This window comes from Tachysurus fulvidraco, chromosome 26 (genome assembly GCF_022655615.1).
Source record: "Tachysurus fulvidraco isolate hzauxx_2018 chromosome 26, HZAU_PFXX_2.0, whole genome shotgun sequence".
Classification (NCBI taxonomy): domain Eukaryota; kingdom Metazoa; phylum Chordata; class Actinopteri; order Siluriformes; family Bagridae; genus Tachysurus; species Tachysurus fulvidraco.
Window position 1 is genome coordinate 13,225,770 of NC_062543.1, and position 27,708 is coordinate 13,253,477.

General features: G+C 34.3%; 3 protein-coding genes across 5 annotated transcripts; all 3 read right to left on the minus strand.

Moving 5' to 3' along the window:
- Window positions 1–890: 890 nt before the first annotated feature.
- On the minus strand, window positions 891–5,733 carry LOC113640200 (GTPase IMAP family member 8-like). Of its 2 annotated transcripts, none has more exons than XM_047809419.1 (9): window positions 5,525–5,733; window positions 5,323–5,353; window positions 5,109–5,213; window positions 4,344–4,388; window positions 4,013–4,237; window positions 3,721–3,914; window positions 3,215–3,289; window positions 2,584–2,623; window positions 891–2,401 (listed from the first exon to the last, which is right to left on the minus strand). In XM_047809419.1, the coding sequence occupies exons 3-9, from the start codon at window positions 5,206–5,208 to the stop codon at window positions 1,407–1,409; spliced, it is 1,674 nt and encodes a 557-aa protein (XP_047665375.1). In that variant the 5' UTR covers window positions 5,209–5,213; window positions 5,323–5,353; window positions 5,525–5,733; the 3' UTR covers window positions 891–1,406. The 2 variants fall into 2 exon arrangements, with proteins under 2 accessions (XP_047665375.1, XP_047665374.1); XM_047809418.1 differs by having other exon boundaries at window positions 5,109–5,220; window positions 5,525–5,730.
- An 8,216-nt stretch (window positions 5,734–13,949) lies between these two features.
- LOC125140316 (peptidyl-prolyl cis-trans isomerase FKBP1B-like) lies at window positions 13,950–14,514 on the minus strand. The gene is made up of 2 exons (XM_047809472.1): window positions 14,358–14,514; window positions 13,950–14,270 (listed from the first exon to the last, which is right to left on the minus strand). The coding sequence occupies exons 1-2, from the start codon at window positions 14,466–14,468 to the stop codon at window positions 14,142–14,144; spliced, it is 240 nt and encodes a 79-aa protein (XP_047665428.1). The 5' UTR covers window positions 14,469–14,514; the 3' UTR covers window positions 13,950–14,141.
- Window positions 14,515–16,682: 2,168 nt separating this feature from the next.
- Window positions 16,683–26,938, minus strand: LOC113640203. Of its 2 annotated transcripts, none has more exons than XM_047809398.1 (15): window positions 26,666–26,938; window positions 26,446–26,492; window positions 26,234–26,351; window positions 25,214–25,258; window positions 24,883–25,107; window positions 24,591–24,784; window positions 23,456–23,506; window positions 21,885–22,002; window positions 20,911–20,955; window positions 20,580–20,804; window positions 20,288–20,481; window positions 19,741–19,818; window positions 18,844–18,924; window positions 18,558–18,597; window positions 16,683–18,166 (listed from the first exon to the last, which is right to left on the minus strand). In XM_047809398.1, exons 3-15 carry the CDS (start codon window positions 26,337–26,339, stop codon window positions 17,376–17,378), a joined length of 2,193 nt encoding a protein of 730 aa, XP_047665354.1. In that variant the 5' UTR covers window positions 26,340–26,351; window positions 26,446–26,492; window positions 26,666–26,938; the 3' UTR covers window positions 16,683–17,375. The 2 variants fall into 2 exon arrangements, with proteins under 2 accessions (XP_047665354.1, XP_026998391.2); XM_027142590.2 differs by having other exon boundaries at window positions 19,741–19,821; window positions 26,666–26,937.
- Window positions 26,939–27,708: the final 770 nt, after the last annotated feature.

Here is a 27,708-nt window from a genome sequence, read left to right on the forward strand (position 1 = left end):
TACTTTTAGAAAACTTTTAGTTTCACTCTGAATAAGTCAAGGATTCATCTCTAAAACGGATTCGCTGCAGGTTCCTGTAACAACTGTTCATTTGGCTAATACAAATCATGAATCTAGGATTTAAATGATTTAAAATTTATTTGGCTTGATGACTTGACATTTACAGCATTTGGAAGAAGCTCTTATTCAGAGTAACTTACATTTTAGCTTATTATTATACACCCAAAGGTTAAGGACCAGTAATGGCAGCTTGGTGGAGCAGGGATTTGAGCTCAGCAGGCCAACACCTTAAACAATTGTCTACCACATACTACAGAGCCTGAGCTGAGATTTCTGAACACCCAGAACATGTTCAACTAGAACCTTTTATTTTATTACTACCTTTTTTCAAACTTTGTAAGAATATTTATTATATATTTTGAATGCTGAGTGGAGAAATATGATGGTTTCTAAGCACACAATAATTCTATAATTATTCATTAATATTTATGAATTATAGTGTATCCAAATATACTCATTTAATTTTTTTTTATAAAGCTTTATACTGTAAAATATACTAACCATCATTTATTTGCCTTTAATGTGAAAAAAATTGTGATGGTTCAACACTGAGTTTTTTACCTGAAGTGTAATTGGGAATCGTTTCAAAAGAAATAAAACCCACAATGTGGCATAGTTTTATAGGAATATAACCCCACTATTCTGTACAATATTCTGTCTTAAATAACACCATATCTGTATAACATTAGATTTGTATTATGTAGGACATCTGTGGTACAATCTATAAAATAGATTCTATAGAAATAACATATTACAACAAGCTGCCCAGTGATAGAACTGATGAATATTCAGTGCTGTGGAAAAAGGTGTAATAATCACGTGCTTATAAGTTTTGGAGCATTATCCTTTAATATCATAACTGCAAATTTATGAACATGCAAAAGTAACACATTTTTAATTTATTTTTTTTTACAGTTTCTGTTTATTTTAAACTTATTCAATATCCAATACAGACTTTAGTATATTGCAAAGGCAAGAGCTTTGGAGAGTACGAGATGGACGGGGAGACAACGTTTGGAAACAGAATTCATATATGTAGGATTTTACATCACAATAGACAAATGAAGGTGTTTATAAGCATTTTTTAAGCGGTATATAATGAGATACAGAGTGACTTATCACAAGAGAAATATCATGTAATGTATTCAGGGCTGAACTGGTAGCATTTTCTAATCTATAGAGCTTTAGTGCAAGGCAAAGCTAAAACATCTGACAGTGACAGTAAAATACAATGATTACTCATTATCTACTACAAATAAGCTGCAATCTATTTGTTATTATTACTATTTAGCATTACAAACCAGGAATACAATTAATTGGAATAGGAAAAAGGAAGAAAAGAGGATTTACATTCCTGGACTTTTAGATTCGTCAGGAAAAAGAAAATTGTCAAGCAATTCTCTATAGATTTTATTGTCTTCCTTGATCTGTCTATCCTTTCCTTCAATCTCCTCTTGCATCTTCATGCTAGAATTCAAAATATTTCTCCAGAGTCCAGAGAGGAAGGTCTTCATTTTGTTTCTCTCTGTCTCTGAACACTCTTCATGCACTTTCGGTATAACCGTCATATCATTTGGTTCTTCATCAACTTTCACCTTTTTTGGACTTTGCTCTGTCTCTTCTTGCTCAGCATTTCTCTTTCTCTTTGTTTCTCCTTTGTTCTTCTTTTCTAGATTCTCTAGTTCATTGTTGATCTTTTTCTCAATCCCTCCAATCGAAGCTATAGTCTTCAGATAAACCTGACTACTGTAGAAGTCCTTTATGTTTCCACCTTCCATCTTCTCTATCATCTCCAGCAGATTCTGAGGACTAACTTCATTGTCCTTAGTCATGAGAATGTCATACTTGTACTCACATTTCTGTACAAGTGTCTGGACCTCCTGGTCTCCTGATTGGATAAACTCCTCAATCTTCTTCTTCAGAGATTCATTACTAATACTGAATATGATCATGGTGTGTTTCAAGAATCTCTCTCCAAAGATCTCTTCCATCTTTAAGAAAGTAACTTTTAAATCCTCTACAATAACTTTGTTGTCTTCTGAAAGCTTTACAGGTATTATCAGGAGGAAGGCATGGGGTCCGGGCTTAGACAGATCGATAGCATCTTCGACAGCCTTTCTAATTTTCTCCTTAGACAGTTTAGCTGAGAAAAAGTCAGGGATCTCCTCAACAGTCATCTTTCTCCCAGCCACATCCTCCACCATGCTCTCATTCTCCTGGATGACAGTGAAAGCTTCAGATGCATCAGCCTGGTTTATCTCGTCTCTCCTTAGGATGATGTTTTTTGGTGAATCTATCCAAGCGTCATTTCTCCATAATACAAAAATCCTCTGAACAGAATCTATAAAATAAAGAGTTTTCAAGAAATTGCATGCAGTGTAATGGGGACTGGGGGCTTCATAATTGTTTCAAGTATGGACATCTTAAACTACAAATTTACATCCATGGACATTCTAAAAATATAAAGTAATTAGGGAAAACTTGTTCATGGAACATAGGAAACATGAAAAAAACACTGTTTACCTTTCTCATTTGTTTCTGGATCTTTACTCTGGCTTTGGACCTACAAAAAATGTGTCAGACTGGTTATTGTCTATAAGCTAAATTTCAAATTTAAGGCACAGAGCCTATTACTTGATTACTATTGTCAATCAACTGCAAAATTTTACATTTGTGCCAGTTACAATGACTCAAAAATTATGTTTAAGTGTGTATGTTTTCAGAATGATCATTCATTCATTTTCTACCGCTTATCCGAACTTCTCGGGACACGGGGCGCCTGTGCCTATCTCAGGCATCATCGGGCATCAAGGCAGGATACACCCTGGACGGAGTGCCAACCCATCACAGGGCACACACTCTCATTCACTCACACACACTACAGACAATTATCCAGTGATGCCAATCAACCTACCATGCAACCAGGGGGAGGAAACCGGAGTACCCGGAGGGAACCCCCAAGGCACGGGGAGAACATGCAAACTCCACACACACAAGGCGGAGGCAAGAATTGAACCCCCAACCCTCGAGGTGTGAGGCAAATGTGCTAACCACTAAGCCACCATGTCCCCCAGAATGATAATTAGTATCTTTAATTTTATTCTTTTTAGTGCCATCTAGTTGAGTTAATTTCAGTATTTTGTAATAGTTTTACCTCATTGCCATTTGAAAACCAAGACGACAAATTTAATATGTTAAAATCCAGATTTAGAATATTCCAAGTTGACCCCTAAAAGAAAAAACACATCAGTATCAGTATAAATGTTCAATGCTTTGAATTTCCCTCCCTAATATTTCAATGCTTTTTAAAGGTGAACACACAACATACAGTACATTGTGCATATGATAATTGTGGGGATTTGAGAGATTCTCACATTCTCCAACTAGCTAAACTGTATATTTTTGCTTTATAACTTGTCGATGATTGCACGCTTGGACAGCATGTTGAAAAATGTAGCTATGACTACAACCAAATACAAATGTAAGACAAATAAAAAAATTTTTATGGTACTTTTGGTACATTTCTTAAGAATATGGAAAGGTAAATATTGTTTATTATAAATGCTGTAAGCAATTGTGGAAGAAAAAACATTTAATGAATAATCATTTCATGGGTTTTTTTTGTATGTTAGAGGCATAAAGTAGTAATTTAACAACTACCTTGGGTTTTATAATGCTTAGAATTTTTGCCAGTGATTCATCATTTTTTGTACACTGAAGTAATCCTTGATCTTCATGGAACAGACAGTCTACTGTGAGTGACTTCTTCCTTTTTACAGCTCTGCTGCTGTCTGGTACAACATAATCTTTATCAAACGTGTGATGGAGCACCACTAGAAGAGCAGGTTTGGAACCTAAAGAAAACATTGTATTCAGTGGAGTGATTTATACCATAGTGCATCACACCACCATGTCACTGATTATTTTATTTATGCTTTATATATGTTAATACCTGCAATATCCTGAAGCTTTTTCAATGCCGCTTCAATGTCGGTTCCAGCTCGTGACACAATAGGACAGAAAACCAGAACGTAATCGCACTCAGCTACATTTTTCACCTCCTGCAGATCTGTTTTTTGTTGTTTAAGATGTTCCATGAATTTCTTATCAACATTTAATGTATTTCCAGTGACAAGAACAAAAACCTTATTTCCTAAAAAGATGTCTGTCATCTTTTCTGTAAACAAAAATAGGAATTAGCCATTAGTAATAATTATTAAGATATAAACCATTACTCATTTTTTTGAGTATTGTATGTCAATGTTACCCCTTTGATATATTACCTGGTTCTACTTCCATGTCATCTGCACTATCAGCGAGTGTTCCATCTGGAAAACCAAATAGTCTTTATCAAGATAAGTCCTACATTGTTTTTCTTATAATGTATGTGTGGTGGCCTGAAAAAACCATCACATGGTGAAACTCTGACTTTACAACACTATATATTGCCAAAAGAATTTGGACACCTGACCCTCACACCCAAGTCCACTTCTCTGCTATAAAAGCTTCCACTTGTTTGCGATTGCTTCCTATTAGATTTTGGATTGTGGCTGTGGGAAATTCTTATTGAGCCACACGAGAACAAGTGAGGTCTCTGATGTTGGGTGAGAAGGTTCACGCAATGGTGTGAGAAATGTATACATACATGTGTGATTTTAGTTTTTACTCTACTTCCTGAAAGGAAATATGATTCTCTCCATCCATTTTGTGTAGCTCTTTTCATACGTACTGTAGAGAGCCAGGAACTTATCCCGGGGGACTTGTGTCTCTTCTTACCACTTTTTCTAACTATAAACTAGTTAAATGTTTAGTTCCAATTCAGTCTGTCTGTTATATTTTGTTTCCTGTAAATTATACTGCCTTGGAGACATAAACATTTGTACAACAGAGAGTCAGTTATCATAGTTCAACCTAATAATAATTATTTCCTTTCATTTCTTTTCTACATGTATATGTTGGATTAAATAATTTCCTCATAGAAAGTAGCATATAAATACAACATCAAATCTGTAAAACACATGAAGAAGGCATTAGTTTTGAACTATTACCAGAGGCTTTTTGTTCATTTTGCACTTCACCGTTCCCGATATTCTGATTTTGAATTTCAGATGCTGTGTCAGATTCTGTACTGGACTGTTCAATCTTCATGTTATCTGTTTGCTAGAAAAAGTAAACAAGTGACATACATCTATAGGGTATATTTTATGTACTTTAAATGAGTACAGCTGACTTACAGCTGCCTTTGTTGTCATAAAACCTCACCTTTTTCAGGTTGTGTGTTTGTTCAGTTCAGCTGTACATCGGAAATACAGGAAAAGAAGAAAAAGAAAAAAAACAAAATTAGACAAAACACCAAGATCAAAAACACACGTCTATAAACATGTTTAAATACATACATACAGCACCGTCACACTAAAAACATTTATTTTTCCCCATTAAATCGCCTTATAACCTCATTACTAACCTTATTGACGTCGACTGCTTGCTTCAGAATCCGCAGACTAACTTCAGAAAAACAGAAAGCTTTCACTTTCATTATGAATGTCTGCAATGTTTGCTTTCATTTTTAACTCTGTCGCTACCAGGACTCACTAAAAGCTGTTAATACAGTAGGCCAAATAAAAAACTGGTGTTCTTTGTGTTATGGTTTCTGTTGTTTACATGGTTTGTCTATGATTTTAGTAAATCTCCCAAATATGCTATGGGTATGAATTCTACATCTTAAACCTCTAACATTGACTGACGTACTAAAAATGAACAAGTAAACAAACACTTCATGGTTTTATTTGTTTTTCTGTAGCATGTATCTGCTGCCATCTACTGGATGTAGTGTGCAAATAATTAAGGTATTAGACATACAGTATTATGTACAGCAAGTGACCTCATTCTTGCCTAATTCACATCTTATTCAGTATGTATTTTTGACTTTTATTTATTTATTTATTTATATTTATTTAACACCTAAAAATATTCACTGATATTTGACCTGAAGAGAATTTAGGTTAGGTCACTGCTACCAAATAACAAAATGTCTATGAGAACAATGTGCCTGATCAGCACATCCATAATTGTTATATTTCCTACATCCTATTTCCTTCTGATGACATGTTAAGAATCAGAAGATCAATCCTTCTTCATCTAAGACAGTCTAAAGATACTATCCAGCTAAAGGGTTACCTTTCATTTTGTGGATGAATTTTAGTCCATGTAATTAGAATATTAGAAATATTAGAAATAGTTCATTACATTTACATTTACATCATTTGGCAGATGTCCTTATCCAGAACGACATACAAAAGTGCTTAAGTCTCTATCATTGAATGCATGAATTCTGGTTCACTATGCTACAGACTTACAATACCGTGCGCTTAAATTACTGTTGTTTTTTTTAATACACACATACAACAAACACGGAAGAAAGTGCTACTGTAGTATGAATATGAATAATGTATGTAGTATATGAATAAGTAGGTCTTCAACTGTCATTTGAAAATAGCCAGTGACTCAGCTGTCCAGTCCCCTAGGGGAAGTTCATTCATGGTATATATTATCATCACAGAATTAGGTACTTTCATTAGTTTTGTCTAATTTCAAGAGGAAAAAGTTGCTGAAACAAAAGCTGCTTCAAGAACATTTATTGTTTGTCACAGAATAACAGGCAATAACTAATGTGTTATATCATGCTGCATCATATCTGGCATTACTACAGCAACATGAACCCTACTGTTTCATTTATATATTTTTACTTTTACAGAACAATACATGGAAATGCATTAAATAATAATATACTGCTTATTATAATTATTACATATTTCATTTATTCAGTGTATTTATCATAAAGAACATTACATTGTCCACTGTTCATGCTTGTGGGAAGAATAGAGAGAGCCACAAATAAAAGCAGGCATCTACTACATGCTAATACTCAGCAGTTTTAAGGACATTAATCATAATGGAGACGAGTCAATTTTACATAAATAAATCTTACAAGTTCTAAACATGATTTATTTAAGCTATATATATGGGTAGTGGGTTGGTCAGTGCTTCTTAAGAAGAAACCGAGATCTTCAAGGTCTGGAAGATGGTCCAGGTTGGACATGGCCTTCTCTGTATTCATCATTCATCATGTTTTCTTTTTTCTATACTTCTTTTGATGAAGATAAATAAAAACAAATGTCGCATCTAAAGCACATGATTAATCTTCTGTCTTTTTAAATCTATTGCTTTTTTTTTAAAATTTGTGCAATAACATAAAATTCATCTCACTTTTTAATATTTACTGTATCCTTATTTATTATAATTATTTACAAAAAAAGAAAAAAAAATCACTTACTGTCAGTGTTTTTCCGCCAACTGGACCTATTTATTCCTGAATAAATGAACATTCATACAGTAGTCATTAATTCAAAATTCATACATAATGTTATGTACATATGCTTATCAGCAGCTGTCCGGAAATAAAAGATTCAGATGTTTCTCACTGGCGTATTGCCCAGATTCATCTAACTTAGCTTAAATTAATTACAAATTTGTCAAACTCACCAAAATTGCCATGAACTTTGTTTTTTTTTTCAGGATTTTCATCACCCTGCAAACACACGCAACAAAGCGGTTAACACTAAACCTATGGTAGAACAAACAAAACCCACCCACTGTGAGTGATTTTAGCCTCACCTTGGGATGCAGGAAGTTTACAACTTTGGACATTGCTTCATTGTTCTTATGACACATCAGTAATCCCTGATCTTCATGGAACAGACAGTCGACTGTGATCGTATTCTGTCTATTTACTAATCTGCTGCTGTCTGGTACCTTAAGTTCTGGATTGAAAGTGTGATGAAGAACCACCAGAACTGCACGTTTGTCACCTTTTGATGGAGACATTGGAGTTTAATGAAATAAGTAAGAAAATATTTCTCAGATGGTAAAATTTAACTTTTACACAACTATAAAAGTTTAATAAAAAACAAAGATTCAGAATGAAGGTAAGTGAGCTCATGTCAAATGTTATTTTTCATCCTGTAAATTAATGCTTGTAAATTTTTGTGAAAATTATTTATTTACTGGAATAATGAGTGTTTACCTGCTTGGGTATTGAGCATCTTCAATGCTTCTACAATGACAGTTCCAGCTTGTGAAACAACTGGGTAGAAAATCAAAATGAAATCAGACTTTTCCAAATGCGTCACCATCTGTAGGCCTGGTATTAGTTCCTGAAGTTTCTTCTCTATGTCCACATGATGTCCTAATGTCTTTCCAGACATTAGAGTGAAGTATGTTAGACGAGGACGCTTCAAAATCTGGTTGCCAAAAGGCTGATGATCTAAAGAGAAAACAAATCATCAGTCACTGTAGTATAATATAAAATTCTAATTCTATTTAAATTCTAAAGATTTCCCAATTTAATTTTGTTGTAAAATGTAAAATTCACCATGATTTTAGAGAAATAAAAATCCTCACCTCAATCCAGTTTATAACTTTGGACAGTGCTTCATTGTTCTTATGACACATCAGTAATCCCTGATCATTATGGAACAGACAGTCGGCTGTGATTGTATTCTGTCTGTTAACAGATCTGCTGCTGTCTGATACAATAAGTTCTGGATTAAACATGTGATGAAGCACCACCAGAACTGCAGGTTTGTCACCTTTTGATGGAGACATTGGAGTTTAGGGAAATAAGAAAGCAAATATTTCTCTTGTAAAATTAAACTTTGGGCAAATAATAAAGTTTAATAAAAACAAAGATTGAGAAAGAAGGTAAGTGAGCTTATGTCAAATATTATTTTTCATCCTGTAAATTAATGCTCGTAAATGTTTGTGAAAATTATTTATTTATTGGAATAATGAGTGTTTTACCTGCTTGGGTATTGAGCATCTTTACTGCTGCTTCAGTGTCAGTTCCAGCTTGTGAAACAACAGGGCAGAAAACTAGAACTAAATCAGACTCTTCCAATTTCATCACCTTATGCAGACCTGGTATTTGTTCCTAAAGTTTCCTCTCTATGTCCACATGATGTCCTAATGTGTTTCCAGACATTAGAGTGAAGTATGCTAGACGAGGACGCTTCAACATCTGGTTACCAGAAGGCTGATGATCTAAAGACAAAATAAAATGTAGATTGCAAAGAAACATCAAATCACCAGTCCCTGTAGCGTAAAATAAATGATTCCTGGGATTTTAACTGTACTTCCTGAATTTAAAATTGAGCAATAAAAGTAGCTACTGGGATTTCATGAGTCTAAGAAAGATTCAAATTAAAAAAAGACTAAAATAATTAATTAATTAAACTATGTGGTAATGTTACATTATTCACAATAAACTGTATGTGACAATGTGACTTACATGAACTTTTACTCGGTGTCCCTCCCTGAATGTCCTGTAAAATACATTGTTAGAACATTTTGTTTTTGCAATTAAACGGTAAAGATTTCCCTTTTTAATTTTGTTTAATTTTAAAAATAAAATTAACCATGATTTAAAAAAAAATAAAAATTCCTCACCTCAATAAATTCTATAACTTTGGACAATGCTTTGTCATTTTCAGGACACGTCAGTAATCCCTGATCTTCATGGATCACACAGTCGACTGTGATCGTATTCTGTCTATTTACAGATCTGCTGCTGTCTGGTACAATATGTTCTGGATGATGAAGCACCACCAGAACTACAGGTTTGTTACCTATTGATGGAGACGTGAGAATAAAAATTAAATTGAACTGAATGTTTAATTATTTATTTAAACTCACAACTTATTAGTCACCAACACAAAACTTTTCAGATATTTTCTTGAGGCTATAATAAATAATAATGAGAGGTTTACCTGGTAGGGTATCAAGTGTCTTTTCTGCTGCTTTAATAGCCACAACAGGGCAGAAAGCCATAATGAAATCACAATCCTCTGGATTCTGCACATTCTGCAGAGCTGGAATTATTTCCTGGAATTTATGTTCTATACCCAGAAGATGTCTTAATGTGCATCCAAGTGCAACAGTAAAATACTTCATAGTCTGGTTATCTGTGTGGTCCTGAGCTAAATATGTTAAACAACAGAAATTTGTAAGAATAAATAAAAATAAGAAATAAATAACTCACAGGTGTACAATGTTAACACATTTACACAGTTACACAGACTGAAAGAAACATACTGATCATTAGCATCAGCTTTAAAAAAAAAACACACTATTTTACAGTTACTTTACGAAATAAAAAGCAAGAGCTTACATTGCATATTACCCATTTTCGGCTTCACAGCTTCACATGCGGTTTATCCGAATAAGGAAATACTTTTTATATGCTATAAGGATACTTTCACTTTTGCTCCAGAGCTTTATAAATCCTATCATTCCACTAATCATCAAAACAGCAACTATCAAAGTTTTTAATTATCCCTAAATATAAAGGATGCACTGGAAACTTGGAGCAGCACTTTGGCTGTTTCTGTCTTAGAAATAAAAATGATAGAATTATTAAAGAACTTAAAAATCAAACGTGAAAAAGTGCACGTCATGCAAGCAATGGCGCATTAGGGCTTTTATTTTGAAGGCAAATTTTTTATTTTTTTTAAGATATCTACAGTGATGTGCTGGAGATACTGAGTTAGCCTTGTGCTTTGTTTTTAAAGTACAAACCACTGTGTTTAAGGATAACAGTTTAAATTTACTCTGTAACTAAACCCAGAGAAATATAAAAACTTCAGTGAAAGACACAACAGCAGAAAAGGTGTTCATTCAGATAAAATGCATACAGGATTGAAATTGGACAAAGTGACTAAAATAAACACTGAACACAAACTGGAATTTTTCCATTTATAAATTTCTATATTTTGACATTCACGTATCCAGACTTCAAGTGGAACAATTCATGCAGTTTAGTATGTAAAATAAATAAATAAATAAACACTTCAAATCAGTAAATGTTTGTCTGTTTAACCATTAATCAAAACATACTGGTAATTGGAATTTGACAGTAACAAGAGAGTTGCGAAAAATCATGGTGAACAAAAAACTGAAACAATTTTCTTGAATGCTAACATTGACATCCCTCATGTTTAGAATAGAATAGAATAGAATAGAATTCAATAGAATAGAATAGAACAGAACAGGGCAGAGAAGCCTTTATTATCACCACATATACATTACAGCACAGTGGAATTATTTTCTTCACATACCCCAACCAAGGAGGTTGGGGTCAGAGTGCAGGGGCAGCTATGATACAGCGCCCCTGGAGTAGGGAGGGTTGAGGGCCTTGCTCAAGAGCCCAGCAGTGGCAGCTTGGCTGTGCTGGGCCTTTAACCCCGATCCTCCGATCAACAACTCAGAGCCTTAACCAGTTGAGCCACTACTGCCCCAGTTGAGCCACCACTGCCCCCGTTGAGCCACTACTGCCCCAGTCAGTTGAGCCACCACTGCCCCAGTTGAGCCACCACTTCCCCAATGCATTAGAAAAGCCATGTAGCTGGACTGCAGCTTTACAGGATCAGAGTTTCTCCACCACCATTAGAGTTGGGCTTTTCACTCTCAAATAATCAAATAATATTGCATAATAGCCCAGATAAGGAGATAAACATTTGTGCAAGGCTGTATTAGCTTTTCTGAACGAATATTTATTGTACTGGTTTTTTATGTTTCAGTTTTCTCATGCTGTCAATTTCCATCTAAAATCAACAACTCCATTATGCCATAAAATTGTGAGGGAAGTATGTCTCATACACAACAACGATCTAATGAATAACCTTCAGTCTTTTTCTTAGACATACAGGTATGTAATCATTAGGCTAGCTGCAGGCCTGTTAAAAAAATTTGCTTTAGGCTTTGTCTTGTTACTTGTTGCTGAAATCTCTGAGTGCGTAGTGTTTCGTACTGACTATGATACCCAGTCTCTAACATACATATGGTCTTAAACCTCTAACATTGAGTAACGTATTAAAAATTAACAGTGTTGTAATGTAACGGAGTACAAATACTTCGTTACTGTACTTAAGTAAAAATGTCACGTATCTGTAATTTACTTCGCTATTTATTTATGTCAACTTTCACTTTTACTCCACTGCATTTCCTAGATAAAATGTATTCTTTTACTCCGTTATATTTCCACTAAGCATCTTCGTTACTCGTTACTACAAAATAAAATCAGCAGAAATGTGTGTGACTGTAATAAGGAAGGTTTGGCGAATCGCTGCTCCTAGATTGCATTACGCGGCACCGCATGCTCTACGGAGAAGCACAGGTACGCGCAGCGTGCACGCGCAGTCAGAGCTGGAGGCGTTAAATAAATACATACACACTGTGAACTATATACAACTAATAATAATCTAGAATTTTTATTCTGTTAATTCTTATTTCTTTTATTATTATTCGTTAATTCCTTTATCATTAACTATGTTTACCTTCTGCTCTGTGTTTATGTTCTGTAAAGCTGCTTTGAGACAATGTCTATTGTAAAAAGCGCTATACAAATAAACTTGAATTGAATTGAATTAATCAGCTGTAAGCCGCAAATACGGCAACCAAAAGCAGTGAAATGTCACCATTCTTATTACCAGAGTTGTAGCACAAACAAAATATTAATGCAAACAATCCATTCAATACTAAAAAAAATAATATTTATTGATCTGGTCTTTGTTTTGTGAATATTAGTTTATTAATGACTGCATTCATCGGACACAGTGTTTGTAGAGAATGTACACATAGATGAACTGATCTGATTTAAGACTGGCATCATTACATAAAATTTTGGTGTCCACTTTTGCCATTTTAAATAATACCATAACTTTTGGCTTACTATGTAGTCATATAATATATAATATAAAACTCTTCTTGTTTTAATTTCTCACTAAGGGCTAAAACCCCTAAAGATGAAGCCCTAGAACCGCCCCTGCTCTTATGCCTACCGAAAATCACTGAAATTTTACTTTTTACTTTTACTTCAAATACTTAAGTACAATAATATCAGAAAATGATACTTACGTACAGTAAATATCAGATACTTTAAGACTTTTACTTGAGTAATATTCTAAAAGGTGACTTTCACTTCTACCAAAGTCTTTTTCTAGTACGATACTTGTACTTTTACTCGAGTATTGCTTTCTAGTACTTTATACAACACTGAAAATTAACAAGTAAACAAATACTTGTTGCTTTTGTTGTTTTTTTTCTGTAGCATTTATCTGCTGCCATCTACTGGATGTAGTGTCCTAATAGTAAATGAAGGTATTAGACATACAGTATGATGTACAGCAAGTGACCTCATTCTCGCCTAATTCACATCTTATTCCATATGGCTTTAAATTATTATTATATTTATTTATTTATTTATTTATATTGACTGCAATTTCACTTGAAGAGAATTTAGGACACCACCAACGACAATAATACAACAAGTGTCTAAGATCTGGCATGGAAATGCATTAACGAGGATATACATCTAAAATTATGTCTGTTCTAATAGACTCTGTTATTTGTTAGCAATGAATGTGCTTGATCTTTTCCCCTTGGTAAAATCACCCCCTTTGTTTTTTTGTTTTTCTTTTAACTGAATCAAACATTAACTTTTCCAGAAAGAAACGACAGAGTCAAGGGTACTGATAAACGTACATAGGAGATTTGTTCCAAAATTTGAAATAAACATTTCTTCACAAAAAGCTTCACAGTGTTAACATTATTTTTGTAGTTATAATATCAGCACATCCATAATTGTTATATTTCCTACCGTACATCCTATTTCCTTCTGATGACATGTTAAGAATCAGTAGATCGGTCCTTCTTCATCTAAGACAGTCTAAGGATATTATCAAGCTAAAGGGTTACCTTTTATTTTGTTGATGAAAATTAGTCCATGTAATTAGAATAGTAGAAATATTCATGTTCATAAACATGATCAGATGTATATGACATTGCTTATAAGCAAACTAGATTTGTAGTGTTGCACATGTTTAAAAGGAGCTAGGTCAAATATGCAGCACATCGCAGACGACGAAGACGAGAATATTCCGAGTGTGTAGTTTGAGACCCTAAATTCACAGGAAGCATTTCCATGGTGGGGCAGATTGTTAGAGTTTCTTCCTTCTGAAGAGGAGGATTTACTCCAGCTTGAGCAGCTCCACATCAAATATGAGTGTGGCATTAGGAGGGATGACCCCAGGGTGCCCTGTGGCTCCATATGCCATATCTGGAGTGCAGGTGATCTTCGCCCGCTGGCCTAGGCTCATCTGTGAACGAGGTCAGAGGTCAATACAGAACGTCGAACGTCATTTATTTGGAACACCAAAGTAATGAGTAAAGATATTTTGCATTACCTGTGCAACACCTTCCTCCCAGCCTTTGATGACTTCCTGTCGGCCGATTTTAAATTTAAAGGGCTTGTTTCTGTCTCGCGAGGAGTCAAACTTTTTACCGTTCTGTAGCATTCCTGCAGATATGCAATAGAATAATTAGTGATAAATTTCACACATCACAAAATACAATGTCAATAGCATTCTATGTATTATTTACATTAAAAAAATGATCAAAATAAGGTTATTTGTAAAAACACAGTAGAAAAAAATTAATCTCTGAGAGTCTTATAAACAAAGTTGGGGATTTCACAAAAAACAGAACGGCACTAGTGAACTTTTAGGTTTCCTATTATGATAGCAAATATTTCCTTTAGGATTACATGAAACTACGGTTATTCATCATCGTTTGCTTAATGCACATTTGTCCTTAAAGCTATTCCTCTAGACGTTTCTCTGTAACCTTGAGACAAACACAGGGCACAGAAGCACAGTGTATGAAAAGAGCTGCGTCTTTTGTTCCCTTAAGAGTCTTACTCGAGAACAATGCTCATTTCCTCATATAGCCAAAATCCATTCATTTTTAGAGGTAAAATAAGAAACACATTTCACCACAGAATACTGCTTTTCCCAGTTGCTTTTACCCCCTATGTAAAGTGCATGAAACAAACTGACTAAAGATAACATGCCCTAAGCATGTCAGAAAATGACTAAAACACAAAGAATGAGCCAAAAACACCCGGCTGGCTCAAAGAGACTACAGTAACATTGTCTGCTTATCTAAACCTCTAGTGGATTTCCATCTCTCATGATCCAAATGAAAAGAAAAAAGGATTGTAGAATGTGAAACCATGGCCTAATTCCGGAGATTATTTTTATTGGTTTTATGTGGGCCAGCTTGTCCCGGCATCTATATCACAAGGAACAGAACAGAGAGGATGAAAAGTTCACACAAAATACTGTAGACACATTCAGATCTTGGGTTTCTGCTTGGTTTGGGTAAGTAGCAGAATAACAGAGAACATGGAGGGAGGAAACCACCAAAATCACCCTAGCTGAGGATTAAACTATACCCACGCTACACATTGTATTTCTCACACCGAAAAACTTTTTGACTATTTGTCATATATTTAATGTGCCGCAGCGCCCAAAATGTATCAGTCCGCACCGCTGTCTCTATGGAACCGGGCAGGAACCAAGCGCCTGGAGTTCTTAGTCGAGCCAATCAAGAAAGGCTACTTTTAGGCAGGTGTGAAAAAATGCTGTAAACAAAGACTGCTTTCAGAAATATAAATAATGAGTGTTTATTTCTGTCAATTTAGAAAATGCAAAGTGAGCAAACAAAAGAAAGATCAAAATCAAATCAATATTTGGTGTTATTTGGTTAATTTTGTTTAATATTTTGTTATTTGCCTTCAAACCAGCATGAAGCGATGGCACGGCCCCCACAGAGCCCTGATCTCAACATCATCGAGTGTGTCTGGGATTACATGAAGAGACAGAAGGATGTGAGAAAGCCGACATCCACAGAAGATCTGTGGTTAGTTCTCCAAGATGTTTGGAACGACCTACCAGCCGAGTTCCTTCAAAAACTGTGTGCAAGTGTACCTAGAAGAATTGCTGCTGTTTTGAAGGCAAAGGCTGGTGACACTAAATATTGATTTGATTAAGATTTCTCTTTTGTTCATTCACTGCATTTTGTTCATATATATATATGTCACTAGTCTACCACAGACTACAGAGCCTGAGCTGAGATTTCTGAACACCCAGATCAACTATGTATATATTAACTTTTATTTTATTACTACCTTTTTTCAAAAACTTAAAAATTTGTAAGAAGATTAATTATATGTTTTGAATGCTGAATGGAGAAATATGATGGTTATTAAACACACAATAATGCTATAATTATTAATTCATATTTATGAATATTATAAATAATGTATCCAAATCTACTCATTTAATTTCTATAGTTACTTTAATAAAGCTTTATACTGTAAAATATACTAACCTTCATTTCTTTGCAGTTAATGTGAAAAAAATTGTGATGGTACAACACTGAGTTGTTGTTTTTTACCTGAAGTGTAATTGGGAATTGTTTCAAAATAAATAAAACACACAATGTGGCATAGTTTTATAGGAATATAACCACACTATTCTGTACACTATTCTGTGTTAAATAACACCAAGTTTTACCTGTATTATGTAGGACTTGTATTATGTAGGACATCTGTGGTACAATCTATAAAATAGCTTCTATAGAAATAACATATTAAAACAAGCTGCCCAGTGATAGAACTGATGAATATTCAGTGCTGTAGAATAAGGTGTAATAATCACTTGTGCTTGTAAATTTTGGAGCATTATCCTTTATTATCATGACTGCAAATTTATGAACATGCAAAAGTAACACATTTACAAATGTTTTTTTTTTTTTTTTTACAGTCTCTGTTTATTTTAAACTTATTCAATATCCGATACACACTTTAGTATATTGCAAAGGCAAGAGTTTTGGAGAGTACGAGATGGACTGGGAGACAACGATTGGACACAGAATTCATATATGTACGATTTTACATCACAATAGAGTGTTTATAGTGTTTATAAGTGTTATAAGCAGTATATAATGAGATACAGAGTGACTTATCACAAGAGAAATATCATGTAATGTATTCAGTGCTGAACTGGTAGCATTTTCTAATTTATAGAGCTTTAGTGCAAGGCAAAGCTAAAACGTCTGACAGTGACAGTAAAATACAATGATTACTCATTATCTACTACATATAACGCTGCAATCTATTTGTTATTATTACTATTTAGCATTACAAACCAGGAATACAATTATTTTTAGATTCGCCAGGAAAAAGAAAATTGTCAAGCAATTCTCTATAGATTGTATTATCTCCCTTGATTTGTTAATCCTTTCCTTCAATCTCTTCTTGCATCTTCATGCTAGAATTTAAAAAATCTCTACAGATTCCAGACAGGAAAGTCTATATTTCAAACTTTCCCCTCTGTCTCTGTGCACTCTTCATTCACCTTCTAAAGCGCCATGTCATATTCAACAATTTCCATCTCTTTTGGACTTTGCTCTGACTCTTCTTGCTCTGCCTTTCCATTTATGTTTGTTTCTTCTTCTTTGTTCTGTTCTATGTTTCTCATCAGTTCATTCGCTGGATCATCTTGATCCTCTAGTTCATTGTCAATCTTTTTCTCAATCCCTCCAATCGAAACTCGTGTCTTCAGATAAACCTCACTACTGTAGAAGTCCTGTACGTCTCCTTCTTTTATCTTCTCTATCTTCTTCAGCAGATACTCTAAGTCCTGAGGACCAACTTCATTGTCCTTAGTCATGAGAATGTCATACTCGTACTCACATTTCTGTACAAGTGTCTGGACCTCCTGGTCTCCTGATTGGATAAACTCCTCAATCTTCTTCTTCAGAGATTCATTACTAACACTGAATATTATCATGGTGTGTTTCCAGAACCTCTCTACAAAGATCTCTTCCATCTTTAAGAAAGTCACTTTTAAATCCTCTACCATAACTTTATTGTCTTCTGAAAGCTTTACAGGTATTATCAGGAGGAAGACATGGGGTCCGGGCTTAGACAGATTGATAGCTTCTTCGACATCCTTTCTTATTTTCTCCTGAGAGAGTTCTGCTGAGAAAAAGTCAGGGGTCTCCACAACAGTCACCTTCTTGTGGATGATGATGAAATCAGCTATAGATTCATCAGCCGGGTTTATCTCGTCTCTCCCTAGAATGATTGTTTTTGACGAACTTTTACAAGCGTCATTTCTCCCTAATACCAAAATCCTCCAAACAGAATCTATAAAATAAAGAGTTTTCAAGAAATTGCATGCAGTGTAATGGGGACTGGGGACTTCATAATATTTGCAGGTATGTACATCTTAAACTACAAAATTACATTCATATACATTTATTATTTTTTTTATTAACTTCAGCATAGATTTATAAAATAAATCACAGAATTATGAATATGATCTCTCTATTAACACTTCAGACGAATGTTATTGACATTATAGGTTAACCCTTTGTCGTGCTTTTAAATTTTGGATTAAACTTGTTTCGGTCACCTGACCAGTCAAACAGAATTTTATATATTTAAATAAAGTTGTATTGTAACTGCACAAAATATAAAAAAAAATATGGACATCTTATTCATGCAGCATAGGAAACATGGAAAGACCACTGCTTACCTTGCTCATTTGTTTCTGGATCTTTACTCTGGCTTTGGTCCTACAAAAAATATGGCAGACTGGTTATTGTCTAAAAGCTAAATTCAAATTTAAGGCACAGAGCCTATTACTTGATTACTTCAAAATTTTACATTTGTGCCCGTTACAATGACTTAAGTATGACGTTGAAGTCTGTTTTCAAAATGATAATTAATATCTTGAATTTTCTTCTCTTTAGTGCCATCTAGTTGTGTTAATAATAATTAGTATATTGTATTAGTACAATATTAAAGTCAAAGAGTTTTACCTCACTATACAACCAAGATAAAGAATAGCCTATAGGAGCCGAAAGTAGAGAACAAATCCAGGAATAAATCCACCATGAATCCTAAAAGAAAAAACACAACATATCAGTAACACGCATGCTGTAAAACTTCACTTTTTCGAAACACTCAATGCTTTGAATTTCCCTCACTGAGATTTCAATGCTTTTAAATGTGAACTCGCAAAATACATTGTGCACATGTTTACTGTGCAGATTTCTGAGATTCTCACATTCTCCCACTAGCTAAACTGGATATTTTTACATCATAACTTCAATGATTGCACACGTGGACAGAATGTTGAAAAAAGGAAGCTATGACTACAACCCAATAAACAAGTGCAAGACAAATTCAAATGTTAGTAATTGTCTAAAAGCTAAATTCAAATTTAAAGCACAGAGCCTATAAACACTTTTGCACTGTGCAAATGGAAAGTCACATTATCTTGTGATTATTATTACTATTGTCAATCAACTGCAAAATTTTACATCGTTGCCAAATACAATGACTTAAGAATGATGTTTAAATCTGTATGTTTTTAGAATGATAATTAGTATCTTTAACTTTCTTCCCTTTAGTGCCATCTGTGCCAACACATTGCTTCAAGAACAAAACTGAGAGTTTTTTGCTTTGTTAATAAATTGGTAATGCTACCAAGCCACATGTGATGATAATACATCCAAAAACAATGGAAAACAATGAACAGTAAAAAGACGTATTAAAGCTGCTATTATGGATTCATATTATGAATAATAACAATAATTGGCTTCCACACATTCCTTAATTTCTACACGTGTAGACTGATTGTTTTAGTTATTTTATAGTTATGTTAATTTTTCAATATACTGTATTAGTACAATATTAAAGTAAAAGAGTTTTACCTCACTCCAGTTCAACCAAGATAGAGGATTGAAGTTGATACTACGTAGGCAAGAAATCCAGGAATAAATCTGCCTTGACTTCTAAAAGAAAAAACACAAAAAACACAGTAACATGCATGCTGTAAAACTTCAGTTTTAAAAAAACTCAATGCTTTGAATTTCCCTCAATGAGATTTCAATGCTTTGAAAGATGAACACACAAAATACATTGTGCACAAGTTCATTGTACAGATTTCAGAGATTCTCACATTCTCCCACTAGCTAAACCGTATATTTTTGCATCATAACTTGTCAATGATTGCACACGTGGACAGAATGTTGAAAAATGTAGCTATGACTACAACCAAATAAACAAGTGCAAGCCATTAAATATTTTATGGTACTTTTGGTACATTTCTTAAGAATATGGAAAAGTAAACATTTTTCATTATAAATGCTGTAAGCAATTGTGGGGGAAAAAATCATTTCATGAATAATCATTTCATGGTTTTTTTGTATGTTAGAGGCATAAAGTAAATAATGTTCAAAGAAGTAATTTAACATCTACCTCAGGTTTTATAATGCATAGAATTATTGCCAGTGATTCAGCATTTTTTGTACAATGAAGTAATCCTTGATCTTCATGGAACAGACAGTCTACTGTGAGTGAATTCTTCCTTTTTACAGTTCTGCTGCTGTCTGGTACAACATAATCTTTATCAAACGTGTGATGGAGCACCACTAGAAGAGCAGGTTTGGAACCTAAAGAAAACATTGTATTCAGTGGAGTGATTTATACCATAGTGCATCACACCACCATGTCACTGATTATTTTATTTATGCTTTATATATTATAATACCTGCAATATCCTGAAGCTTTGTCAGTGCCGCTTCAATGTCGGTTCCAGCTCGTGACACAATAGGACAGAAAACCAGAACGTAATCGCACTCAGCTACATTTTTCACCTCCTGCAGATCTGGTTTTTGTTGTTTAAGATGTTCCATGAATCTCTTATCAACTTTTAATGTTTTTCCAGTGACAAGAACAAAAACCTTATTTCCTCCAAATATGTCTTTCATCTTTTCTGTAAACAAAAATAGGAATTAGCCATTAGTAATAATTATTAAGATATAAACCATTACTCATTTTTTTGAGTATTGTATGTCAATGTTACCCCTTTGATATATTACCTGGTTCTACTTCCATGTCATCTGCACCGGCAGCGAGTGTTCCATCTGGAAAACCAAATAGTCTTTATCAAAGAAAGTCCTACATTGTTTTTCTTATAATGTATGTGTGGTGGCCTGAAAAAACATCACATTGTGATATTCTGACTTTACAACACTATATATTGCCAAAAGAATTTGGACACCTGACCCTCACACCCAAGTCCACTTCTCTGCTATAAAAGCTTCCACTTGTTTGCTTCCTATTAGATTTTGGATTGTGGCTGTGGGAAATTCCCATTGAGCCACATGAGAATAAGTGAGGTCTCTGATGTTGGGTGAGAAGGTTCATAGTCGACATTTCACTTCAGCACAACGGTGTGAGAAATAGTTTTTACTCTCACTCCTGAAAGGAAATATGATTCTCTCCATCCATTTTGTGTAGCTCTTTTCCTACGTAGAGAGCCAGGAACTTATCCCAGGGGACTTGGGGCACAACTCATGGCAGAACACAATCATACACACATAAAAGACTGAATGCAGAAAATGCAGAACAGGAACAAATCCATAATCCCGAGCTACAAGCCTGTATATACTGTACCTAACTTTACCATGAAATCTTACCATGAAATCTATCTTTAATCTCACCTTTATTCATAGTCTATGTTTTTATATCTGTGGTATCTTTGGTCATGAATACAAGAATCATATGTATTATACATGTTTTTATATAATAAATATCTTCTTAACACTTTTTTGAACTATACACTAGTTAAATGTTTAGTACCAATTCAGTTTCCTGTAAATTATACTGGAGGCATAAACATTTGGAGAAGTCAGTTAAGTCAGTTATCATGGTTCAATCTAATAATTATTATTTCCTTTCATTTCTTTTGTACATGTATATGATGGTTTAACTAATTTTCTTATAGACAGCAGCATAGAAATACAACATAAAATCTGTAAAACACATGAAGACATTAGTTTTGAACTCTTACCAGAGGCTTTTGGTTCATTTTGCATGTCACCGTTCCCGATATTCTGAGGGGCATTTTGACTTTCAGAAGCTTTGTCAGATTCTGTTCTGGATGGTCCAGTCTCCATGTTATCTGTTTGCTAGAAAAAGTAAACAAGGGCATTCTTTATGTGTGTGTGTGTGTGTGTGTGTGTGTGTGTGTGTGTGTGTGTGTGTGTGTGTGTGTGTGTGTGTGTGTGTGTGTGTATATATATATATATAAAGAGAGACTGTCACAGTTTATGGGAAAATCCAAAGATCTATATCATTCCAAATAGCCCAAGCTGTTCTAAAGCATCCTAATTACCCTGATTCATTGCGAACAGCTGTTTTTTAATCAACTCAAAAGGTGTAAAAGAGAAGCTCTCTGCTGTTGTTTTGTGGACAGTCATGGCTAAGAAATAGGAGCTCACTGAGGACCTGCAACTGCACATTGTGGCTGCTCACAAGTCAGGAAAGGGCTATAAGACCTTATCTAGATGTTTTGAAGTTCCAGTGGCTACAAAACATCTAGATAAGGAATTATAGCCCTTTCCTGACTTGTGAGCAGCCAAAATGCACAGCCCCAGGTCCTCAGTGAGACACTGCACACCGCTGAATTCAGTGGATACAGACCAAGGAGGACACCACTTCTCCAGATAAGGCACACAAAAGCCCACTTTACCTGTGCAAATGTTCATCTGGACAAAGAAGAAGACTCCTGGTCTTCTGTTTTATGGTCAGATGAAACAAAAATTTTATTGTTTGGCCACATTGATGCAGCTTTAATTTGGCATAAAAAGGGAGAAGCCTTCAAACCTAAGAACACCATCCCCACTGTCAAACATGGTGGTGGAAACCACCTCAAAATTCTCAAAAACAACATCCGGAAGTCTGCAGAGAAACTTGGCCTTGTGCACCAGTGGACATTTCAGCATGATAACAACCCAAAGCACACAGCAGAAGTGGTGAAGAAATGGTTTGCAGACAAAAACATTAATGTTTTTTAGTGGCCCAGCCAGAGTCCTGTCTTAAATCCGATTGAGAATCTGTGGAGGGAGCTAAAGATCAGGGTGAGGGCAAGGAGACCCTCCAATCTAAAAGAGTTGGAGCTCATCGCTAAAGATGGATGGGCAAAAATATCAGTGGAGACCTGCAAAAAGCTGGTCAGCAATTATAGCAAGTGTTTGATTGCTGTAATAGCCAATAAAGGCTTTTCTTTTGACTGTTGAGAAGGGTATGAATAATTTTGAACATGCCACTTTTTGTTCAAATGTAAATAAAAGCTGAGTAATATTTTTTTCCACAATGATGCCTCTTGTACATCGTCTTATTATCCTCTCGGAGACGCCTGTGTCATTTCTAATCAAGAAAAAACTTGCTAGTTGAATAAAAGTAACTTCAAGTTAGAATTTGCCAGGGGTATTTAAAGTATGACTATATATATATTTATATATATATATATATATATATATATATATATATATATATATATATATATACACACACACACACAAAGAATTTTACCTCACTATGCAACCGATATACAGGATTTACTTAGCTAATATTACATACGTTATGAGACGAAGTTGAAAAAGGTAACCAGGAAAAATTCTTCCATGACTCCTAAAAGAAAAAACACAACATATCAGTAACGCATGCTGTAAAACTTCACTTTTCCAAAACTCAATACTTTGAATTTCCCTCAATAAGATTTCAATGCTTTTAAAGATGAACACACAAAATACATTGTGCACATGCTCATGCTCACATTCTCCCACTTATGGGGTCAGAATTGTTTCGTTATTCTGAATAAATATACTATGATCCACAAATAAATATAAAGAGTTTCACAAATATTTTTTAAATCAACAAATGCACAATAAGCAAACCGTAAATATATGTTACAAATTTCACAAAAAGAAATGGAATTCACAAATAAATAAAATGGGATTTGCAAATAAAAAAAATATTTATAAATTGTATTTATTTGCGAATGGCTTCCTGCTCATTTGTGGATTGCGTTCTGTGCATTTGTGGATTTGAAACATTTCTAACGTCAAGACGTGCACAAGAATCCACAAATAGGTGGACTCCGCCCACCGTCTACTCCAGCCAATCGGACAACGGTCTCGTGGCGCTGACCAATCGTGGCACGATCTACCTCCAACCAATCACGTTCTGATTTACTCGCTAAATACAATTAAATATATATTTATAAAAAAAAATTTATTTGCAAATTCCATTTTATTTATTTGTGAATTTCGTTTCTTTTTGTGAAATTTGTAACATATATTTACGGTTTGCTTATTGTGCATTTGTTGATTTAAAATATATTTGTTTAAACTCTTTATAATTATTTTTGGATCATAGTATATTTATTCAGAATAACGAAACAATTCTGATCCCATACCCACTAGCTAAACTGTATATTTTTTACATCATAACTTGTCAATGATTGCACACGTGGACAGCATGTTGAAAAATTTAGCTACGACTACAACCAAATAAACAAGTGCAAGACAAATTCAAATGTTTTATGCTACTTTTGGTACATTTCTTAATAATATGGAAAATTAAACATTGTTCATTATAAATGCTAAAAAGCAATTGTGGGGGGAAAATCATTTCATGAATAATCATTTCATGGGTTTATTGTATGTTAGAGGCATAAAGTAAATAATGTTCAAAGAAGTAATTTAACATCTACCTCAGGTTTTAGAATGCTTATAATTTTTGTCAGTGATTCAGCATTTATTCTACACTGAAGTAATCCTTGATCTTCATGGAACAGACAGTTTACTGTGAGTGAATTCTTCCTTTTTACAGTTCTGCTGCTGTCTGGTACAACATAATCTTTATCAAACGTGTGATGGAGCACCACTAGAAGAGCAGGTTTGTAACCTAAAGAAAACATTGTATTCAGTGGAGTGATTTATACCATAGTGCATCACACCACCATGTCACTGATAATTTTATTTATGCTTTATATATTATAATACCTGCAATATCCTGAAGCTTTTTCAGTGCCGCTTCAATGTCGGTTCCAGCTCGTGACACAATAGGACAGAAAACCAGAACGTAATCGCACTCAGCTACATTTTTCACCTCCTGTAGATCTGGTTTTTGTTGTTTAAGATGTTCCATGAATTTCTTATCAACATTTAATGTTTTTCCAGTGGCAAGAACAAAAACCTTATTTCCTACAAATATGTCTGTCATCTTTTCTGTAAACAAAAATAGGAATTAGCCATTAGTAATAATTATTAAGATATAAACCACTACTCATATTTTTGAGTATCATATGTCAATGTTACCCCTTTGATATATTACCTGGTTCTACTTCCATGTCATCTGCACTGGCAGCGAGTGTTCCATCTGGAAAAACAATTAGTCTTTATCAAAGAAAGTCCTACATTGTTTTTCTTATAATGTATGTGTGGTGGCCTGAAAAAAACCATCACATGGTGAAATTCTGACTTTACAACACTATGTATTGCCAAAAGAATTATGACACCTGACCCTCACACCCAAGTCCACTTCTCTGCTATAAAAGCTTCCACTTGTTTGCTTCCTATCAGATTTTGGATTGTGGCTGTGGGAAATTCCCATTGAGCCACATGAGAATAAGTGAGGTCTCTGATGTTGGGTGAGAAGGTTCATAGTCGACATTTCACTTCAGCACAACAGTGTGAGAAATGTATACATACAAATGTGATTTTAGTTTTTACTCTCACTCCTGAAAGAAAATATGATTCTCTCCATCCATTTTGTGTAGCTCTTTTCCTACGTAGAGAGCCAAGAACTTATCCCAGGGGACTTGGGGCACAACTCATGGCAGAACACAATCATACACACATAAAAGACAATTTTGAAATGCAGGACAGGAACAAATCCATAACCCCGAGCTACAACCCTGTATATACTGTACCTAATTTTACCATGAAATCTATGTCTATCTGTAAACTCACCTTTATTCATTGTCTATGTTTTTATATCTGTGGTGGCTTTTGTCATGAATACAAGAATCATATGTATTATACATGTTTTATATAATAAATACATGTTGTATCTTCTTACCACTTTTTCTAACTATAAATTAGTTAAATGTTTAGTTCCAATTCAGTCTGTCTGTTATATTTTGTTTCCTGTAAATTATACTGCCTTGGAGACATAAACATTTGTACAGCAGAGAGTCAGTTATCATAGTTCAACCTAATAATAATTATTTCCTTTCATTTCTTTTGTACATATATATATATGTTGGTTTAAATAATTTCCTCATAGAAAGCAGCATATAAATACAACATAAAATCTGTAAAACACATGAAGACATTAGTTTTGAACTCTTACCAGAGGCTTTTGGTTCATTTTGCACGTCACCGTTCCCGATATTCTGAGGGGCATTTTGACTTTCAGAAGCTTTGTCAGATTCTGTTCTGGACGGGCCAGTCTCCATGTTATCTGTTTGCTAGAAAAAGTAAACAAGTGACATACATCTATGGGGTATGTTTTATGTATGTATACTGTATTATACAGCTGCCTTTGTTGTCATAAAGCCTCACCCTTTTCAGGCGCTCGGTGTCAGGTTGTTGTTTGTTCAAATTTACAGCTGTACAGCGGAAATACAAGAAAAGAAGAAACAACTAAACAAAACAAAATTAGACAAAACACCAAGATCAAAAACAGCTGTCTATAAACATGTCTAAATACATACATACAACACCGTCACACTAAAAACATTTATTTTTCCCCATTAAATCGCCTTATAACCTCATTACTAACCTTATTGACGTCGACTGCTTGCTTCAGAATCCGCAGACTAACTTCAGAAAAACAGAAAGCTTTCACTTTCATTATGAATGTCTGCAATGTTTGCTTTCATTTTTAACTCTGTCGCTACCAGGACTCACTAAAAGTTGTTAATACAGTAGGCTAACAAAAAACTGGTGTTCTTTGTGTTATGGTTTCTGTTGTTAAAATGGTTTGTCTATGATTTTAGTAAATCTCCCAAATATGCTATGGGTATGAATTCTACATCTTAAACCTCTAACATTGACTGACGTACTAAAAATGAACAAGTAAACAAACACTTCATGGTTTTATTTGTTTTTCTGTAGCATGTATCTGCTGCCATCTACTGGATGTAGTGTGCAAATAATTAAGGTATTAGACATACAGTATTATGTACAGCAAGTGACCTCATTCTTGCCTAATTCACATCTTATTCAGTATGTATTTTTGACTTTTATTTATTTATTTATTTATATTTATTTAACACCTAAAAATATTCACTGATATTTGACCTGAAGAGAATTTAGGTTAGGTCACTGCTACCAAATAACAAAATGTCTATGAGAACAATGTGCCTGATCAGCACATCCATAATTGTTATATTTCCTACATCCTATTTCCTTCTGATGACATGTTAAGAATCAGAAGATCAATCCTTCTTCATCTAAGACAGTCTAAAGATACTATCCAGCTAAAGGGTTACCTTTCATTTTGTGGATGAATATTAGTCCATGTAATTAGAATATTAGAAATATTAGAAATAATTCATTACATTTACATTTACATCATTTGGCAGATGTCCTTATCCAGAGCGACATACAAAAGTGCTTAAGTCTCTATCATTGAATGCATGAATTCTGGTTCAATATGCTACAGACTTACAATACCGTGCGCTTAAATTACTGTTGTTTTTTTTATACACACATACAACAAACAAGGAAGAAAGTGCTACTGTAGTATGAATATGAATAATGTATGTAGTATATGAATAAGTAGGTCTTCAACTGTCATTTGAAAATAGCCAGTGACTCAGC

Bases quoted from the DNA above. Each gene is read 5' to 3' on its own strand.
- LOC113640200 (XM_047809419.1), bottom strand. From the start codon at position 5,208: ATGAAGATTGAACAGTCCAGTACAGAATCTGACACAGCATCTGAAATT. The intron at 4,389-5,108 runs GTAATAGTTCAA...TTGGTTTTCCAG, and splicing joins AAATGAACAAAAAGCCTCTG to ATGGAACACTCGCTGATAGT. The intron at 3,915-4,012 runs GTATTAACATAT...TGTTTTCTTTAG, and splicing joins AAAGCTTCAGGATATTGCAG to GTTCCAAACCTGCTCTTCTA.
- LOC125140316 (XM_047809472.1), bottom strand. From the start codon at position 14,468: ATGCTACAGAACGGTAAAAAGTTTGACTCCTCGCGAGACAGAAACAAG. The intron at 14,271-14,357 runs GTAATGCAAAAT...CCTCGTTCACAG, and splicing joins GGGAGGAAGGTGTTGCACAG to ATGAGCCTAGGCCAGCGGGC.
- LOC113640203 (XM_027142590.2), bottom strand. From the start codon at position 26,339: ATGGAGACTGGCCCGTCCAGAACAGAATCTGACAAAGCTTCTGAAAGT. The intron at 24,785-24,882 runs GTATTATAATAT...TGTTTTCTTTAG, and splicing joins AAAGCTTCAGGATATTGCAG to GTTACAAACCTGCTCTTCTA. The intron at 22,003-23,455 runs GTATGTAATATT...TACTTTTTCTAG, and splicing joins TTTCAACTTCGTCTCATAAC to CAAACAGATAACATGGAGAC.